Here is a 20734-nt window from a genome sequence, read left to right on the forward strand (position 1 = left end):
ATCTAAGAGGAATCTCTATAATTTTGTCCATCACTGGAGGTACACCAACCCTATCACGGATATATTCATTTCGCATTTTGTCTCTAAGTGTAAAGCCACTCATCCACCTAATCATTCTCATCTCGACAACACTTCAATTAGTATTATGCTTCTCTTTTAAAGGCCAACATTCATCGCCACAGAGCATTGCGGTCTCACCACCATCTTATAAAATTTCCCTTTCAGTCTAAGGTGTACTTTTCTATCACACCAAAGGCTCGAAGCATCACTCCACTTTGACCAACCAACTTGAATTCTACTATTAACATCCCCATCTATATCACCATCACTTTGAACAACAAATCCGAGATATCTGAATTTTTCACACTTTTTAATAATTTGATCACCCAGAGTTACACTTCTGTTAATAGAGCTACTACTACTAGAATTACATTCCATGTATTCAGTTTTGTTCTACCTTTAGTTTAATCAAATGAAGCCCTTTAGACTCCAATGTAAACCTCCATAATTCAAGTTTTTTCTGGGCTTTTTCTCACATGTTATCCACGAAAAGGATATCATCAACAAAAAACATACACCAAGGTACATCCTCCTGTAAATGTCCAGTAAGGCCATCCATAATTAAAGCAAAAAGATATGGGCTTAAAGTCGATCTCTGATGTAATCCAACAAAAATAGGAAAATATTTGATCAATCCTCCTTCTGCTCGAACACAAGTGGCAGCTCTAGTATACATATCTTTAATAACTTCAATATAAGTCATATCAATACCTTCTTTTCAAGTACTCTCCAATGGATATCTCTTGGAACCTTCTCGTAAGCTTTTTCTAAATCAATAAAAATCAAATTTAGATCCTCCTTATTATCTCTGAACTTCTCCGTCGAACCTCTCAATAAATGTATAGCTTTCATAGTAGACCTGCTCGATTTAAGTCCAAATTGATTATGAGAAATCTTTGTAATTCGTCTTAATCGATGTTCAATTACCCTCTCCCATAATTTTGAAGTATGACACGTCAACGTAATTTCTCTATAATTTGCATACTCTTGTGCATCCCCTTTATTATTAAAAATAAGGACCAAAATACTCTTCCTCCACTCTTAAAGTCTTGAAGTTTACTCATAAAAATAATTTAATGTCTTTTAGGTGTCTCCATCTAATTCTAGGACAATGATTCCTAATATTCTTTATTTTACAACTCTTCATCTTAAATTTTGAACTAATATTCAATGTTGAGTACTTAAATCCACACTTGGAATGACCTTACAATTTTTACATGTTCAACGATCTCTTTTTCTCATAAGAAAATAATCACTTTGTTTTTTTATTAAAACCATTCTTATAAGTAATAATATGCTCATCTCTTTTCTTGAATAAAACATTAGTAATAACAAAATCACACGCTAAAGCAAAATCTAATATGGCTATACCTTCTTCATTAATCACTCCAAAACCATACTCTATGAATATTTCTAAAATCATCTTCAATAAAAATTCTTTCTTCAAAATGTATCATTTGTATTAAGTCTTCTAGGTCATTCAATAATTTATCTTTAAACCTATATTTAAACCTACTTGGGTACCATAAGCGCTTATAATATTAAAAATCTTAGTATCAACAATAATCTTAAGGATTATAATTCTATCTCCAATTCTAATAATTTTGATAGTATTAGCCTTTAAACTGTTATCTATAATTACACCTACACCATTTTTTGTGTGACTCTTACCTGAATACCAAAGTGTAAAACCTAAGTTATTAATCTCGTTAGCTTTTTCTCTAACCCTTTTATCTTCTTGTATGCATAAGATATTTTTTTTCTATAAATCATAATATTAACTACCTGTGAGAGTACCTATATTCCAAAATTCTATCCTTATATTAGTTTCTTGGACTAACTTCTTTATCGGCATTCGTCCGTAATGGGAGAACCCTTGCACATTTTTTCAGGGGACACCCTAGTATTTACACACTGATCAAAATGATTCATGTCATGATTTTTTGGTAAATTTTTTGTTGGTTGTCAACTACCTAACGTAATCCTCCACTTTTCTCATCCGGGTTTGGGCCCCAGCAATGTCAGTGTTATTAATAGCCCTAGCCAAAAAAAAAAAAGATCTTTATAAGGATTCAAAATAAACTTGGGGATTTATTGTGAAATTCCAAAAGATGTTACTGAATTAGGTGGAAGGTTTTAAAAATGGTGTATAAAAAAGCGGTCCAACATTTATAGACCTTGGTGACATTTTAACACTTTTGATGATAAACTTTAAATTATAAAATTTTAATTTAACTTTTCAATTATTTTTCATTGAAAGTACATCAAACATTATTTAAAAATATATTTGAAACAGAAGGAGAACACTTGAAATCATAAACCTGCCATAGCAGTCAAAGCTGTCGAAACCATAAGTGTGCATGCAAGGTGGAGTACCAAGATAAAACTGAGGTTTAAAACTTTGGTTTTACTAAATGCTTTCTTTAATCTTCATATGATGATATAATAGTCAAATCTGTGATATTAAATTTTTTCTCTGTTAATGGTTTTGAAAACTCTCTCTCTCTCTCGCTAAACTGTAGCTCGGCCCAAGTAGCTCGGCCCAAAATATTTCTGTTGAAAAGAAAATATCTTTTCATTTTATGTAAATTATGTGAAGTAATAAGCACATTGATTTTGGCATTAAATTAATTTGGATACTAATCTATTTTCTTTCATCTTACATGTTACCTGATACTGTTTGAAGATTTGTTCAACGTAGTGAATTTTAAATTTTTTTATGCGCTTATTGTGCTCATTCATTTAACTTTTTGTTTTTTTTTTGTAAATTTAATGCAACCAGTGGATGGTTAATGGAGAGGTGTGTATTGGGCTGTTTGCTATTCGGGATATCAAGAAGGTAATGCATCTTAAATACTGGTTCAAATTTAATTTTGTTACTTTATTTGAATTAATTATCAACTTGGTGACACCTATAAGCACAACTGTCCCTTTGGCTAAGCTGTCTTTAATGCTTTTACCGTTGATCTAAATCATCTGATATGTATCCTTCATTATATTGCCAGAGTTTTTGTCCGTATACCCCCTGCTTGTCAAAAAGTCCCTCATAATTGATGGAGTTGTGTATAAGTTAGCGATGATTTCTCATGAAATGTATCTATTTTATTGAAGTTAGCACAACCTGGAATTAAGAATTTTTTTTTGGTTTTTGTGATTGTAATAGAGAGTAACTTCGTCTCTAATCTTTTTAATAATTTTGTGCTAACTTTAATAAAACTGGTGATTGTAATAATTTATCAAACATAAGTTATTTTACTAATCTTTTCTTTAATAGGTGCTATTACCAACGCCTCTCTGAACTTGGACTGTTACAGTAGGATATATTCAATATTGATTGGCACTCTTTAATTGTGCACCTACTTATGTTTATTTGATCTCTGTTAAGTTACTTAAAATTTCTTTTCTATTGTTGTAACTTCTTGCTTATTTTGATGGAGGCCCCACTATTTGTCATATGCAGATGGCATATATCGAGATATATTTTTAATATCCCTTGTAATTTTCCTAATAAATATAAAGATGTTTGGGTTTAATCGTGATTTGTCATGTATCTCTTGCCATGGATAACTCTATTGTTTTTTCAAAACTTTTATTAATTAAAAACATGTCAATTTTTAAATACTTTTTATTTTCAATCATTGAAAGTAGCGTAGGGAAATACCAAGTTTAAATTCAGAAAGTATTGAAGTTACTCTTGAGATTACAAATCACGTTTCAAGAAAGTATTGCATTTAAATTGCTGGCTCGATTCACATACATGTTTTTCTTTCTCGTTATCAGTTTTTGCTGCGTGCTAGTCTCATTTGCATATTTGTGTGATTAATGCGCCTCTTTTTCATCTATTTAATATTATTTTTTATTAAATTTTGCAGGGTGAAGAAATCACGTTTGATTACAACTATGTAAGGGTGTTTGGTGCCGCTGCTAAGAAATGTGTGTGTGGTTCTGTTGAGTGCAGAGGTTACATTGGCGGTGATCCATCAAGCTCTGAAGTTATTGTACAAGATGAGTCAGATGCAGATGACCTTGAACCAGTAATGATTGATGAATATGGCGATGATGAGCTTGGAGTGACAATGACGGACTCTGATGCTATTGATGCTAAGCTAGAAGAATTTTCTGTAGAGAGAATTGACACTGAGGGTAATCCTCCAACGTCGGAGCAGGGGATATGTGTGGAAAATAAAGGTTTAGAAAATCAAGATGCTATTCTCCCGTCATCATCTGAACCAAATGTGACTGATAGTTCGACGCAATGTTCAAATTATGTGGAATCCAAAGATAGCATTTGCAGAATATCTGATGAGCAACCATTACTGGATCTGCAGCTTGGTTTGGGTAACATAAAACCTGATCAAACCTTTGGTGATGATGTAAATGAGATTTCACCATTGAGTGATGCTTTCAGGCCATTGGCTCCTAAGCAGTTTTCAGAAAGATCTAAGCACAGCCTGAATACTTCGTGCCAAAGTGATCTTGTGGTGCATGAACCTGTTACGGATGATACAACAAAGATTTCTTCCCAAAATTCTGATTCTTTCATGCATAAAAACGGTTATGCAACTTCTCCAATTGAAGAAATTCTAACGTCATCAAAGCCTAATAATGTTGTGAAAGCATTGCAACATGTAAAAATTAAACGGAGCAGGGTAAGTGTCAGAAGTTTGTCTTCTGGGAAAACAAGGAAAGTTTCTACTGCAATCGGCAGTCGACATATTGAAGGAGGTAATCTTTTTTTCTATCTTAATTATATGTTAAATTATATTTTGATTAGTGCGTCACTATACTCTTGCTCTGTATGCAGTTGAAGAAAAACTTAATGAGCTGCTAGATGAGGATGGTGGCATTCGCAGGCAGAAAGTAAGCATCATCAATCTAGATATGTTTTATTGTTTGCATTTTTATTGGTGCAGACATGAACTTTCAGAAGATGTACTGGCATTTTTGTAGCGATTTAATTTCATATAATGATTTGACCATGTCACTCGCATATTGTTAGCTTGAAAAGTACATGGATGAGGCCATTTGGAAAAGGTTGTCTTCAATTAGCAATGAAACTTTTCGCTAAATGGTGGATTACGTTTTTTTTAATATGTTTTTTCCTCTACATTCTTATATTTAGTCATCTATTATTGAATTTGAGAAGTAATTAGAACCATTTGAACGATGGGAATTCAAGGTAAATTCTCTAATGTTTAATTGCCAGAAGCAGAATTATTGCAAGGTCCTCATAAATGGTTGTGCGAGTGAATGTGAAATGTGAGCACCTATAAATCATGTGTGATTAGTAGTTTTTTCAAACTGGTTGTTTTTTAAACTTTTATATCTATTTCATAATATCGTATGCATTCATCCGTTTTCCAATCTAAATTGCACTAGTTTGCTGCTTACTCTTTATTTATTTGGTATCAGTGCAAATTTCATATCGTTTCTCATTTGCTTTTGAAAATTTTCTTGTTCCTTGCACCAAAATACAACAAATCCTATAGTTTTGTCCCTCTTTACATTTTTTTCTCCTCTCTACTCCCACCATTTTAGAAAAAATGCATTTTTGGATCAGTCATCTCTTTCCCTTGTGTTTTTTTTCTCTTCTCCTGATACTTTCTATCCTCTCATAAAGAGAAGCAAAAAACCTGCAGATTCCTTGCCTCTACTTGTTGCTTATTTTCTCTCATGAATTTTGTCTTCATATCACCATCTCTGTTCTCCTCAATACCATCGCTAATACTGTGGCAAGTACTACTAAAATAACTCATCAAATCTTTTCAATAATCTGGATGTAAATTCATAGTTCAAATTTAAGTTAAAAATTCGCTCAATTTCCTAAAAAGTTATAGTTTGATGCATAATCCAGTTCAAATTATATCCACTTAATAAGCCTAAAGTTTTATAGCAATTAAAATTACTAATCCCATGAATCTGGGAGCTATGTGGTCTTTTTTAACGCACACAATATGAGGAAGAGGTTTTTTATGTAAATCTATACTCTCTTAGACTATTGGTGCAGCTTAGAGTTTAAAAATTCGAAATAAAAATACACTTAAGGAACAAAAGACCGAACAAGAAAATGAAATAGAGTAGAATAAGTAAAGAAAACAAGGATAAGTATCCTTTTTCATGTATTGTTTCATTTGTGATTTTTAGAGCTTTATAATATCTTCCCATGGATCTGCTCAAGATTGGACTTAAAAATAGTATCTCAAAGACTGAAGCTTGATTGATCATAAAATAACATTTCCATTATTGGTCGAGTAATTTTCTTTTTATTGATTGACAAATTTATTGTCATGGTTGGGTTTCCTCGTTTAATGAAACTTTCTTTTATATTAATTGATTGTATGGTTGATATATGAAACATGATTGGTTTGATTTCTTTTTTCTTTTGAATTGATTCTTTGTATTTGAATTCTTATATGCAATTGAAATTTGAACACTAATTAATTTTTGTATTGCATATATAATATCCTATTAGTTGCATTGTATATGTATCAATCATGCTCAATTTTGCATGGCACATTCATAAATGAATGTGAGAGACTTTTTATGCTTGTCAAATAAATTTAACAAAGGCTCGATAACATAGAAATCATTATGTCAATAAGTGAAATAAATTTCTAACATTTAGACAATAAATTTGATCGAGTTCCGTTTTTAGGTGAGGTTTCTAGGAAATAGAAGAGCTCAGGTGTTAAATGAACTAACTAAGAAGTCCTGATTGAGGAACATCTCAAAGTATTGCTTCCTTGGTTAATGACTACGTAGGAGAGCTTCACCTTCTTTAGTCACCTGAAACTAGTTCGCAGAAGTTCTAATTGATGTGCTTTTTTAGGACATTGCCGGTGTAGAAATTCTGGTGCTTTTCTTGGACCTCAATCTGCTAGGAATACCCTTAGTCTTTCTTTCCCAATCTGAACCAACTAGGAACTTTTGAAACCATATGGATTCTAGATATACTTGGGTTCTTGGTGACCAAAGAGAACATAAAACCACACAAACCTGCGGGACTGACTTGAATATTTTCATTCTAATGATGATCATGACAAATGATTTTTTAGGTATCATAAAAGAAACCATGGAATTCATTGTGATCAACAACCTACTGAATTTAAAGCCGGAGGCTGGCATGATCTGAATTTTTTCCTGATTGGATATCTGAACTTGAGGATCTCTTTGATTGCTAATTTATGAGTGATCTAGAATATATGAAATATGTAAACATTTAACTTTTTTTTTCTGCTAAGAGATTTTGGCTAACTGTCTAGAATACAACAACAACAGCAAGCTGTCTAAGATGATATTTATAATTTTGCAGAAAAGTTTATTAGAATATTTGCTAATTTGAAAGCTAGTGTGGGAGATAATAATTATTTGCATATCATAAGGATAGAATAAATATAATTTGAGACAAGAAGTTGATTTGCTTATTAATAATTTAATTATTCTGAAAATTTGAATTCTAGATATGTTTATCATCACTTATAACAGGTCTATTTTGGTTTATTAAGTCAATTTATGTATATCTTCTTATTTAGGGCCTATTTGGGGATGCTTATTTGGTGCGGTGGCGTTTTGAAAACGCACCTGACCTGCTTGGGTAAACTGCGTTTTGACAGCTTATGCATTTTGAAAACGCTGAAAACAACGTTTTCAGACCGCACCTATCTAGATGTGGTGGCAGCTTTCTGGCAGTAGTCTGACTTTTCCAAAAAAAAATAAAAAGCTTTAATAGTCATCGCACTTGTTTATCAGTAGATTATTTTTAATCAGCTTATCAGCAGATTATTCAATAAGTTGCAGCTGTCCCAAACAGGCCCTTAGCCTATAACGCACACCTTCCAAAATTCTTACAAATGATCAATTTACTAGTAAATAAACTATTGAGGGCTGTGTTCTAGATGACCGGGAAAAGATCACATAAACCATAATGACCTTATAAAATTACTAGTCTTATGCAAGAACATGACGAATGTAGAAAGTCTAAAAATGAAAGCATTGAAGAATTCGAGAAGAATGATTTCATTATTATCATGATTTGAATACCGTTATAGGAAAGTATGTTAATATTCTACATGAACTATCCTTTATTCTTATGAAATTATCTGAATATGTACTTAGTTTGAATTTAAAATTGAAAGAAAAAAAAGGCACTGCCAAGCCTTTAGTATTTGTTATTGTCTCTATAAGTAGAATTTATGCTGGTAGGGTATTTTTTATTTCTTTTGCTAATGCTTTTACTTGTTGCAAGAAATGTTATAAAAATTTTGAAAAGTTGGACATATCATATGCCTTAAACGGGTTCCTTGATTCGACAACCTTTCAGTGAGATTTTTACTGCTTACTTTTTGAAAGAGTTCTTCTTGCTGTGATAAAAATTATGCAATTATATTAGCCAATTTGTTCAGATAGAATCAGTTTTTCATACTCTTAGATACTTGGAAGTTCCTTGTGGCTACTGTTGATTGTTCCTATTAAAAAAAATAACTTCAGTTTTGAAGTACGTCTTCTTTAAAATAATTGTTCAATTTTCATTTTTTGAGCAGGATGCTGCTAAAGGATACTTGAAGCTTTTAGTTGTAACAGCAGCAGCAGGGGATGAAACCAGTGGCAGCATGTCCCAGAGGTGCTTGACACTTTCGTTTTACTTTGGTTACCATGCTTCTTATTAATATGTATGGCCTTATATAATTGTTTTACCATTCTACCTCTTTTAGTGCTCGGGATCTTTCATTGATTCTTGATGCAATTTTGAAAACTAAGTCTAGGATGGTTCTGGTGGATATAATAAACAAAAATGGTAAGCGGTCAATATTCATTGCTGTGTTTTTTACAACACTTCTGAAGTAAATTTCTTGGATGAAAAGAGTATTTTCTTTAATTCTTTGGTTTCTTTATAGGATTGCAGATGCTGCACAATATGATGAAGCAGAACTGTGATAACTTCAACAGAATTCCCATTCTTCGGAAACTTCTTAGGGTATGCTTTACTTGAGAATCTATTGAATTTTTTCATCATGTACTGATACATGTCATGTTGTTCTTACTCTGTTATTTTGGTTTATATGTTGTTTGAATTTTACCATTGACATTAGTTCATGACTGCCGCAATTCAGTTGTAAATCTGTTTGAGGCCAAAAATTGTATATTTCATTGGGCTTTCTTTTTTCATATTAACTTGCTTAAGTAGCAAAAGGAAGCAAGTCAGGGAACATTCTTTGGAACTGGGTTCCCATGTTTTCCTATTAGAAACTTTTGTTAGTGGTCTTTATTTCGTGCATTCCTATTATAAGATGTTGTCTGTGGGCCTGATGTTAATACTTTAAATACTTATTTTCTTTAATCCAATCACAAAGCAGTATTGATCCTGTTCTATTACTATTTTATGCTATAAATCTAAAATCATGTTGACTTGGCAAAAGTTTTCTTTTTGATCCCTAGTGAGCTGGAAAATTCTATAAAGCAGGCCCTACTTAAAAATAATTATCAAAGAATTTTATTTTAAATTTATTACCACAAATAATGTTTCTTATATTTTTAAAACAAAATTAACTGGATGTAAGCTTAGAATAAAACTGTAAATGGATGATGCAATCCATGGTCTTATAGGGGACTGTTTCATTGCAAGCGTTTAAAATTCCAGAGTATTTTAAACGAAGTATAAAGCAAATGTAATGTATTTGAAATCCTGAGAATTACTCTTTTCTGTTTGTTTTAAACCAATTGAAATTACAATTAAAATAAATTAGCAAACCTAGGCTAGGGCATGAATTGTTTTATGCAAGTCATGCAGAAAGGAGTTGATCGCGTGCGGTTTTGGTGATTGGAGGTTGTAAGTACAAGAAAGAGGTAGAGGTCACACATGCTCTAGACATTAAGCTAGTAATGAGTAGAAATTGTGGCAATCGGAGGTAGAGGTGGCATCAAGCTTGGAGGCGGCGGTGGGGTCAACACTGAGGTCTCGCAGAGGCTGTGGGCTGTGGTGTGGGTTGTTGTAGTTAACAAGTGAAGACCTCATGTGCGGTGTATTTATAATTTATCCAACATAGTGAATTCCAAATACTCTCAAAGTGAATTAGAGGAATTCCAAATACATCATAAAATTACTTTGGATTTATTTGTTATCCAGTCAAACACCTAAAATTTTAAAACCTCTACATTCCTTTTACGTTATGCCTTTTAGTGTTTCTATAGCCTCATTTTATCCTTGGCCTTCCTGCCTATTTATTTGATTGTGCTTATTGTTATTCTTTGTAGGTCTTGGAATTTCTTGCAGAAAAAGAAATCCTTACTACAGATCATATATATTCCGCTCCTCCTTACGCTGGAATGGAAAGGTTAGAAATTGATGAACTTGTAATTCTTGTAAAAACTTGTAATCTCAACTGAAGTTTTGTAATTGCTTAAATCGGCTTTTTTTTAAAACCTCAAATAGTGCTATCACTACGGTTGCAATGCTTTTTTTAGTTGGTATTATAGCTCTAAAGTTTAAGTCTTAATTTACCTTCTGTTAGCCAAGAGCATAAACATTTAATAAATATGTATCATCTGTTGACAAAGAGCACAATATTAGTGAGCATATATAATTTATTAGACTAGTTAAATATATAATAATTAATACATTATTAAACATCTCAATTGATAACTAAATGAATCATTTTTTTCTAAATATTATGTTTGCAATATTTTTATTTAATATGGTAATATTAAGTAGATTCACAAATATAGATGGAATTTTGAATTAATTTTATTTATCAAATGCTTAATATGTTATTGTAATTAATTGGTTTTCCTTGAATTTAGATTTGTTTGGCCTAGCTAATAGTAGATTGATTTTTATTTTAGTTTTTTATAATCAATAACTTATTTAGTGAATCTTTTTTCTTTAAATATTAAGTTTGCAATATTTTTATTTAATATCTTAATATTAACTACTTCATATATATAAATGGAATTTTGAATTAATTTTATTTATTATAATTAATTGATTTTTCTTGAATTATAGTTATTTGTCCTAGCTAATAGCAGATTGGTTTTTTTAAACAGTGGTTATCCTGATTAATTATATCAATTATTAATTTATAAATAGCTTATTTTTGCATATTTATTACTTATGCTGTTTATGATGTCAATTCCTATTTTATTTGTAAAATGAATTGTTGATATTAAATTTTTGATCATCAATTAACAACTAGTTTGTATATTAATCTTTAATTAGTTAAGTAATGTCCTAATTTTTATTATTTGTTATTTTAAATTATAAGTTAGTTATAATTTAATTGGAAATTTTATTAAATATTTAATCTATAATTAGTTGCAATAATTCATATTTAAAAATAATCATTGTATGATTAATCAATATATTTTTTGACGAAATGATTACATTTTAGCAAATTTTTATAATCAATTCTTCTTAGGCTTACTATCCGCATTTTTCCTCTACTAACTATTTGTTTAAATCTGATTAACAGCCAAACATCATGACATACGTTATGCCTAATTTCCTTTGAAGTGAGAATTTTAGAGTAATTAAAATTAGTTTATTGAAAAGGCCAGTTTGCTTATAGTATTAGCATGGCTATAGAGCTTAAGTAGTCCAATTATCTTATCGATACAACTAAATTAGGACTTTTAAAAACTAGAAAACTAGATAATATATAATTCGTCTAATTGATGAGACTGTTTTTTAGTCAAATTATAAATAATAGGTAAATATTTCCTTAATTATCGCAGTTAATCTAATAATTCTTGTTTATATTAATAACCATTATTCAGTTATTAATTATCTAATTTAAATTATATTTATTATCTTGATTTAATTAATACATAATAATGAAATAATTTTTAATTGATTAGCATGCTTATTTTATTTTATATTACCATCTGACTAATTAATTGGTATATCACTAGTTCAATTACTTTTTTAAATGAATAGTTCTCTAATTTGTATTATGTTCTAATTATCCCAAGTAATTATTTGTTTGCATTAATTAATCTATTATTTGCTAGTTTTTAACAATTAACTCATTATTATGCAATTAATTGAGAATATCTCGCTACTTAGTTTAATCAATTACTATCTGTTATAGTTAATAATCTAATAAGTTTAATGTATATGCAGAATTAAATAGCCTAAGTACACTTGTTAATTGCTAAAATTTGTAAATCAATTCATTACAGTAAGTTAAATTGTTGTTTATTGGGCTATTTCATTTATTAAATAAGTAGGCTTTAACCGTTTTACTATATTTAATTATTTATCACTATTTCAATTAGTTTAGAAGTAATTATCGATACCTAAATTTAATTTTTTTCATTGTCATTCTAAATAATTATCTTAGCAATTAGTTTATAATTAATTACCTTTTTAGCTTATCATTTGATTAGACATTAAATATAAAATATTATCTTAACATAACCCTTGGTTAACCCAGAATTCATTTGCTTTTGGAGAAGAATACACCGATTTCTTGAATTACACGTTAAGATTAACTGATCAATAGTTTTTATGTATGTATATGAGTATCTTTTGAGGACAAAGTTCTAACGGCTAAAATTTTTCCTTACATTTTGTTTAAGTTTAAATAATTTCAGACGAGCTTTGATTACTTAATGAAAGAATTTAAAGCGATTACAACAGGCCACATTTATAAGCAAAGCGGTCAAAATGTGTTCTATTGGATGGACATAAGTCAAGTTGATTTAAATTTCCTTGTGAATTTGCTTTGCATCCACTTTTTATGTTGAAGCAAGGAGCATGGATGCAGCTTTATGGTCTTGGCATTTCAGGAGAAGCATATGGATTCATTATTGTTATGCTGATCAGATTTGTTTTTAAAGCTCATCCATGTTCAATTTTGTTATAATAAGATTATCATTTTGTGCATTGTTTTTCGATAATTGTACTATTTGAATTGGAATGTTACACTATAGTTTGTGGCCATATGTATGCCATAGTCATTTTCATAGTGGTATCTGAATCACTCGGAGCGCTTAATGATTTCTTCTTTGTTTTCTTATTTTGTGCTAAATCAAGTTTCAGCTATCTTTTGAGAGTCTTTTGTTTTGGTTTTATACTGCATTATATTTGTTAAAGACTGTTTCATTTTTTGTGCCCAATATCAGGATCCACAAAAATCCATAATATTATCTTATTGGATATAATTTTTTACTATTTTTTGTGTTGGTCATCCTGTTTAACTAAGTAATTATTGCCTAATCATTATCCTTTTTTGTATTATAGAACAAAGCACTTGAATCAACAAATACTGAAAGTGTTTTCCTGATATAGACATTTATATAATATTCTATTTTTCATTGATTTCTTTATCCTTACGTGTTTTTGTGTGTCCATGCCACCACGGATGACAATTTTTGTTTTTATCAATATTAAGTTGGTTTTTATCGAATGTGCATGATCTCTTGTTTGTTAGGGTCCTTATTTATTATTGACTCTGTGATGAGGCTTTCATATTTCATTTTTCGTCAATAGTTGTTAAATTTTGTTCATCTAATTATCTGTGATTTGACTGCTATTTTGCATAAATGGCTGAATTTGTTAATTTTGATCGTTAAATTTTCTTATGCAGCTTCAAGGAATCAATGCTAAAGTTAATGAAGCATAGGGACTCTCAGGTAATGAAGGCATTACTGATCTCTTCCACGATTTTCTCTCACCCTCAAAAAAGATGTGGTTGACAAATATCTTAAAACTGTTATGATTATTTTTTTTGAACAGTATGAGTTTTTATAATTTATGGTACTAAATTTTTGTGATCCATCATCAAGTAGATATGCTGTGATTGCACAAATTACCCATATGCTATGTTAGCTCCCATTATAAAATAATGGAGATTTTTTTTTTAACGAGAAAAATATTTTATACCCATTAAAGTCACAGCTTTGAACATCATTCCAAAGTATATTTCCTTCAAAGATGCAATGAAGTATCTCTAGCATACTATCTACATACATCATTCGCCTTTCAGCTATAATATGTTGCAGAAGAGGTGGACTTTATGGTTTGAGAAACATAATTGTATTGTTAAGCATTTTTCCATTGCTGTGGTATTGTGACTTTGATTATGTTTGTAGGAAAATGCATGTTTTTTTTTGTAAAATCCAATACGAAGTGTAATTCTTCAACTACTATGCTTTCAAAGCATGGCATTGGTCTGTAAATCACAAACTTGGACTAATTTTTGATATGTTTTTTTGGGTTTTGAAAGGGAAGAAACGTTATAGCACTGTCCGTTGATTGTAATATTACTTTTAGGTGGCTAAATGAAGCAATGATAAAATAACACTAAACATACTTCATGTTACTAGTTCAAAGCTGTGTTATGGGTGAACCTTTATGGTTAATTTTTACTCATGGTAGGGAGAGAACTCTCACTTAGGGTTACTCGCAACTCTCCATAGCTTTATGATGCAATGAATTTTCTTTTTTGTTTGACTTTTGGTTTTTATTCTTGCCAAGTTGAAGGAATAGTTGTGCTCCTGTGGATTTTTTTTTCCCGTCGGGGGAGGGATGGGGGTTGGTTTAATTATGAATCCTTCTTTATTTAATCATAAGAGATAGTTAGCTAGTTTGATTAAAAGATCTTTGTTTGTAGTCATAGGTTGATTAAAAGATTTGTGGGGGCCTCGGGCTTATTTATGACTGATGCTTGCAAAGGAGTCAGCTTCAAGTTGATCTATGCTAGCAGACTTGTTTGCTATATTAGAAATGTCTGGCCAATGTGGAATTTATTGTTATTGGAGGTAGTTATTTTTTTGCCGTATTAGGTGGAGGGTTCTATCATCTTAGGCCAGTCACGAGCCTTAACTTTGTTTCGTCATTGCCGTTGATCTTAGTCACATGCGCTGTTTATATAGAAAGGTGCAGCGTGTCAAAGTACACAGCACTTTTTGTACAATATGTGGGTTATGATGCAAAGTACATTGCTCTTGCGATAGCTATTTTCTTTTTTCTATTTTTTTTAGAACTAATATCAATGTTTTTTTTTTATTAGGGCTTTTCTAGGTAAATCACACACTCACGCGCACACCTAGTTTGACTTCGGCTTAGGCTTCAAAGTATTCATAGTTAGCATGTTGTTGACGGCTTTGACTGATTGCTTCATCTCTAGCTGACACTCTCAAAAGCACTGCCTCTTCGCATGGCGATCTTGACTCTTCACTTGTTTTTTAGGAGGATTTCTTGCAATTGGGTCGTCTTTGTTATTTTATTTTATGGTCACATGGAAGCTGATATTTTATTTTATGGAAGTCTTCTTATTTATTTTTTAACTAAAGAAATAAATAACACTTTCAAATTTATTTCATATTTTTTACAGGTTGTGCTTAGATACTGTATATATGCAGTCATGCTCATGATATCTTGTTTATTTTGTATAAATCATTATTAGGAAGTTATCATTCTTTTTTCCTTATTCGATTCCATGACCACATAATTTAGTATATAGCAACTTGAAATTCACGCCTTTCTTCAATTTCCTTAACATTTAGAGTGTGTGATCGTGTGATTTTTTTTACTTTCATTAAAAATCATGTTTGAGGTTCAGATGCAAAATTACTTTTTTGCATGCAAACTAACTTCATTTATTTTCAATAAATTATTACCTTTTAAGTATTCATTTAACTTTTTTTTTTTGCTACGTTAATTGCCTTTCAGAAACATGATTGTATATTTAGCTGCAAAGTTATCAAAAGTTTTTAATTTGTTGTATATTTAGCACGCGCTGTCATGTGCTATGTGTTATGTGCTTTGTGCTATGTGCTATGACTCTACCAAACCTTTGCATGCAATTTACCATTGACAGGTATGGCTTCAATTAAGGTTTATTTTTGGGTTTTGAAGGGTCGTAATGGCATTGGTGTATGCTTGTGTTGGCCTGCCTTGGATCCTTGCACTCGAGGATTAGTTTTGGTATGATGGTCAGATAGGGTATCTTCTTCGGTTAAGATATTGTCAATGCAATCCATCATTGAGGGAGGAGCACATGCTGTCAATGAGGACTATTTTGGTTAACATTGTTTATCTAATAATATGTTGCTTGAACCATCAAGAAGTCTCTTTAACCTGTGTTGTTGAAGCTTGTTGTAGTGAAGATACTACAAATATATTTTGGTTAATAGAGTTGCAAACAGGCGCCCGCGCCCCCTACTTGGTCGTCTTTCAGCTTATTCATGAAGGGTTGTCAATGCCTAGATCACATCTGGATTTGTTGTATCTGCACTTTATGCATTGAATCCATAGACTAACTAGTCTATGGTCATTTTATCTCTTTACCTTAATTAGATGAAATTTCACAGTTGTTGAATTCTTCCTTCGATTTAAAAGCTTTGGATGAGATTGACCTTGTATGTCTCGGTCCAGAACATCTGAGGCCTATTTGGTATTGATTTTATAGTCAATTTTATCATAATAAAAATTGTGATTCCCCTGGCACCCCCACCCCCTTTTTTTTCTAAATTAGGACTCGATAAATATTTATAGCGTAGGCATTTCTTTTTATTACAATTTATTAACGACCATATTTGATATCATGGAAAGTGACTATTTTGGATATTTGGCTGTGGAGGTGTAGATAATCATAAGTTCCCGTTCTCGTCCAATTTAGATTTGACATATGTTGCACCCACCACTAGGAAGGAAAGAGAATTTGTTTTTTGTTTTTGGAAACGACAACATGACTCTAAGCTACACCAATAGTTGAAGAGTCAGAATCTATCTCTTGCCTCACTCAATTTGAGCTAGGGAAGACAAAAACATGCGGTTTGTGAATTTAATATATAGGAAGCCACGAGGGATTTTGTTAGAGGTAACTATCTTTGGAGGAGAATTGTATTAATAGTATAATCCATTGATGATTGACATAAATTAATTTTAATGGTGGAAGGGCATTCTAGTTGGCGTTTTGTTGAAGGTAGATCATTAATAAACTCGTTAGTTATAAATTGAACAAAAGTCACTTTGGAATATGCTCAGATTGGTTTTGTTATAAGATGAATTTCGTGGAGATTTAACACTCTAATTGTGATCAGCTCTGCTTTGAATATTGTATTGATGGTGAAGGAATAGATGGCTTCTAGATTAAGGGCCCCTCAGATATTCAATTTCTTCTATTTGATTTGGAGGAATGGTTAGGACTTTGGATTTTCTTTTCATGTATTGAAGATCCTAGGATGACCAGTTTTGTAGGCCGATTGAGGTAATGGCACTTGCATCATATTTATTTGAATTTAGGGTTCGGTATTTTGGTTTGTGTCAGTTTGAATTTTCAATAGTTTGCTGGAACATTGAGAGGGAACTAAGTAACACAGTTTGCATCACTTGTTGTATCGTTTCTGGTTAGATAGTGATAATTGTTGACAAAATGTCTAGGAGATTGAATGAGTAGAGGCATGATATTTGATTTAATAGTTGTCAGGCTCTTCAATTTTGTCGATAGTGCTCTCAATGAAAAAAGTAGTCCAAATGAGAATGTTCTTATTTCGAGCTTATGTCTGGATGGTTCACCAATTTTTACTCCAAATCATTAGATATTTGTCAAGCTTGTAACTTGAGTTGAGTTGAGGGGAATTTTTTCAAACAGCTCACCATTACATCCAAAGGTTTTATATGTGTGGCTTGGAGTTTCTAATCTATTGGGTAATTGATCATCTAACATGGTTGTAATCGCATAACTAGGTAAATGGAAGAGGAAGAAGGGAAGGGAGATTTTTTAGCTAAGAGCCCCTACTTTAGCCTTTTGTTTATGTAGCAGAGGTATTTTTTGCAGTGTTATCATTATTTTTTTTCTCTTGAAAGGAATTGCTGTAGGATTTTCCATGAAGACCTTGACACAGAAGCTAAAATTGTTATGTTTTTTTGTAGGGTGTCCTATTTGTAATTAAGTCTGTTTTCTCCGTTTTTCATTTTTGTTGAGGGCTTCCATAAAATTGTTTTATATGGTTAGAAGGGGGATGAAGGGTTTTTTGATTGGTTGCAATAACCTTTCCCGTATCCTTTTGGAATGGCACCCAAGCGATGATCAACTATCTTTCTTTTCTGTTAATGCATTTTTTTTCTTGGAATTTTTGACCCATTTTTTATCCTTTTTATGGAATTTTTTAACTGCATATTTTAGTTTTGTTTTGTTACGATATCATTATGTTATCAAAGCATGGTTCTTGCACCTCTTTCCTCTTCCTTTTCTAAGTGTGGGCACATTTCATTCTTTTTTTCCATTTAATTTCATTTCTCCTTCTATCAAATTTTGTCGAGGTTTTTGGCTTTCTAGATTTTCGAAGGCAACATATTATTTGCAAACTCTGTTTGTTTTCTTGCGGGCTCTGTGTGCAAATTTCCAATAGGCATTCTTGCGGGTTATATAATCAGAAATCTTAGGATCTAAGGAATTTTTCTCTTTTCTGTCAACTAAAATCAGTTGAGGATGCCGCCAAGGAGGAACTGTCACGACTCGTCTCGTGGCTTGAATCTAACCAAGATGGAAACAACGGGTCGAACAGTGGGAACTAAGTTTTCTAAATTCATTAACTATTTAGCAGATAAAAGAGTCACTAATGAAATAATATGAAACGGTAGAATTACATTTACCTTGCCGCTAGCTATTCGTGTCTTCTATAAAAGTTGTTTCTTCTAATGCTTATCGTTCATCACTTAATCTACTTGAAAAATTAGTTTAAACTAATAATAAGCTAAACAAATCAATGAATATTCATACTTATAATCCACAGTAATACAAAAGAAAAAAAAATAATATGCATGTGAATAAAGCTTTTAATAAATTAATAAAAATATTTGATACTATTCGAAGAACAATAACATATCAATATCATTTTATATATGTATAATTGTTACAGAGCGTCATTTAAAAGTTGTATCAATTAAGACGCATTAATATCAATATTCATTTTCATATGTGCACGGGTATCTTAGTGTTTCTCCACTAGTATCATCAATCAGTGACTTCATCATACTCAGTCGTGCACATACAAACAATAAACATTAACATATTAATGTATTCATCACATTCAATCAGTGACTTCATCATACTCAGTCGTGCACATACAAACAGTAAACATTAACATATTAATGTATTCATCACATTCAATTTAACATGCAATATTAATCTTACACCAAATGCATGAATAAATAACTACAACATTCATAACAATATGATTGATAAATAAAAAACAAATATCCAAATCAAAATAAAACATACGCAAGTGTTATTAACTGTAAAATACTTGATAAGAAACAAATTATTACTATAAATTAAAAGTGAGTACTCACCTCGATTGATATTTGATTTGCTTTTACGTCCACTCTTTTAAAATTGGAAGCCTAATATAGTATAAAATTTAATGAATTTAATAGTTCGATAAATTAATAACTTTTCATTATTTAAATATTAAATTTGTTAATTTTACACACACACACACACACACACACACACACACACACACACACACACACACACACAGATATATATATACATATATAATTCTTAGTAAATATTATAAAAAAACTCACCTTTATTACCTTCGGTGAACCCTAATCCACGAGAGAACCGTGATTCCTTCTTTGGCGAGCTTTATTGGAGGTGACCTCTCGCACAAATTTTGTCGCCACCTTCTTCCTCCTTTTCTTCTACTTCAGTTGCTCTGGATCGAGATGTGCAAGGATCTTCTTCCGTACGAGCTCTCGACGCTCGCACCTCCTTAATGGTGTCAGCCTTGCTGCTGCCGAAATTATCGCAGGGATCCTCGAGTATGTTTTTCTCACCTCAATCGCGATTTTTTGATAGGGAGAACTCATGGTGCAGTCTTCTAATCCCTCGTTTCACCTTCCTCCTCTTTAGCTTCCCAACACTCAGCTTCAAGTCCCCCATGTTTGACTCTTCACATCCTCTTTTATCTCATCGTTTCTTCTCCCCCCTATGTAACAAAACCGAGCAATGTTCGTTCAACCCGAGATTCGGTTGTGAAAGAATTGCAACAAGAAATTCGTCATCTACAAACAAGATTAGCGCTTCTTAAACAATGAGATCCGGAAGAACATCAAATTGAATCCGAAAATGAGTTGATAGGCAAGGAGGAAGATAACGTTCTCCATCAAGAGACATCTACTGGTGATGAAAATCTCTACGTACGATGCGTAAAAATTGACGGAAACCTTCAAATTTCTAAATCAAAATCAACCTTACTAATTTTGATGGAAGCCGATGAATTCATCAATTGCATGCATATATTCGAACAAATTTTGGAATTCAAGGTGTCACAAGAACGTATCGTCAAACTAGTAGTAATTATACCGAAGAACACCTCACTTGAAAATTTTGAAGAGGATTTGATAAAGAGGGAGGATTCATGATCACATCTTGGACCAAAATGAAGAAAAAATGCATTGAAAATTTTTAATCGGGCATTATCGACAATAAGCTTTCATTGAGCTTCATAACCTTCGTCAACAATAATTGTCTATGGAGGAATATATTGTTGAGTTCAAACAATTGAGGTTGAAGTGCAATTTTTTCGAACCCAAAAAACACACCATTGCACATTTTAATCGGTAATGTGGTTCAACTCAAACCATTCTGGACCTTATATGACATGATTAATTTGTCAGTGAAGGTTGAAAACCAATGGAAATTGGGTAGGAACACCCCAA

The 20734-nt window shown here is 31.6% G+C and overlaps 1 protein-coding gene across 3 annotated transcripts in view; it reads left to right on the plus strand.

Moving 5' to 3' along the window:
• LOC110020099 (histone-lysine N-methyltransferase ASHH2) overlaps positions 1-20734 on the plus strand; it is a 54443-nt gene that overhangs the window by 26229 nt on the left and 7480 nt on the right. For all 3 annotated transcript variants that reach the window (XM_020718078.1, XM_020718079.1, XM_020718080.1), the window contains exons 10-17: positions 2843-2899; positions 3933-4785; positions 4865-4920; positions 8601-8680; positions 8772-8854; positions 8955-9034; positions 10312-10391; positions 13644-13689. In XM_020718078.1, the coding sequence (XP_020573737.1) occupies positions 2843-2899; positions 3933-4785; positions 4865-4920; positions 8601-8680; positions 8772-8854; positions 8955-9034; positions 10312-10391; positions 13644-13689 (1335 nt within the window). The remainder of the gene's footprint in view (positions 1-2842; positions 2900-3932; positions 4786-4864; positions 4921-8600; positions 8681-8771; positions 8855-8954; positions 9035-10311; positions 10392-13643; positions 13690-20734) is intronic.

Source organism: Phalaenopsis equestris, unplaced genomic scaffold (genome assembly GCF_001263595.1).
Source record: "Phalaenopsis equestris unplaced genomic scaffold, ASM126359v1 Scaffold000090, whole genome shotgun sequence".
NCBI lineage: Eukaryota > Viridiplantae > Streptophyta > Magnoliopsida > Asparagales > Orchidaceae > Phalaenopsis > Phalaenopsis equestris.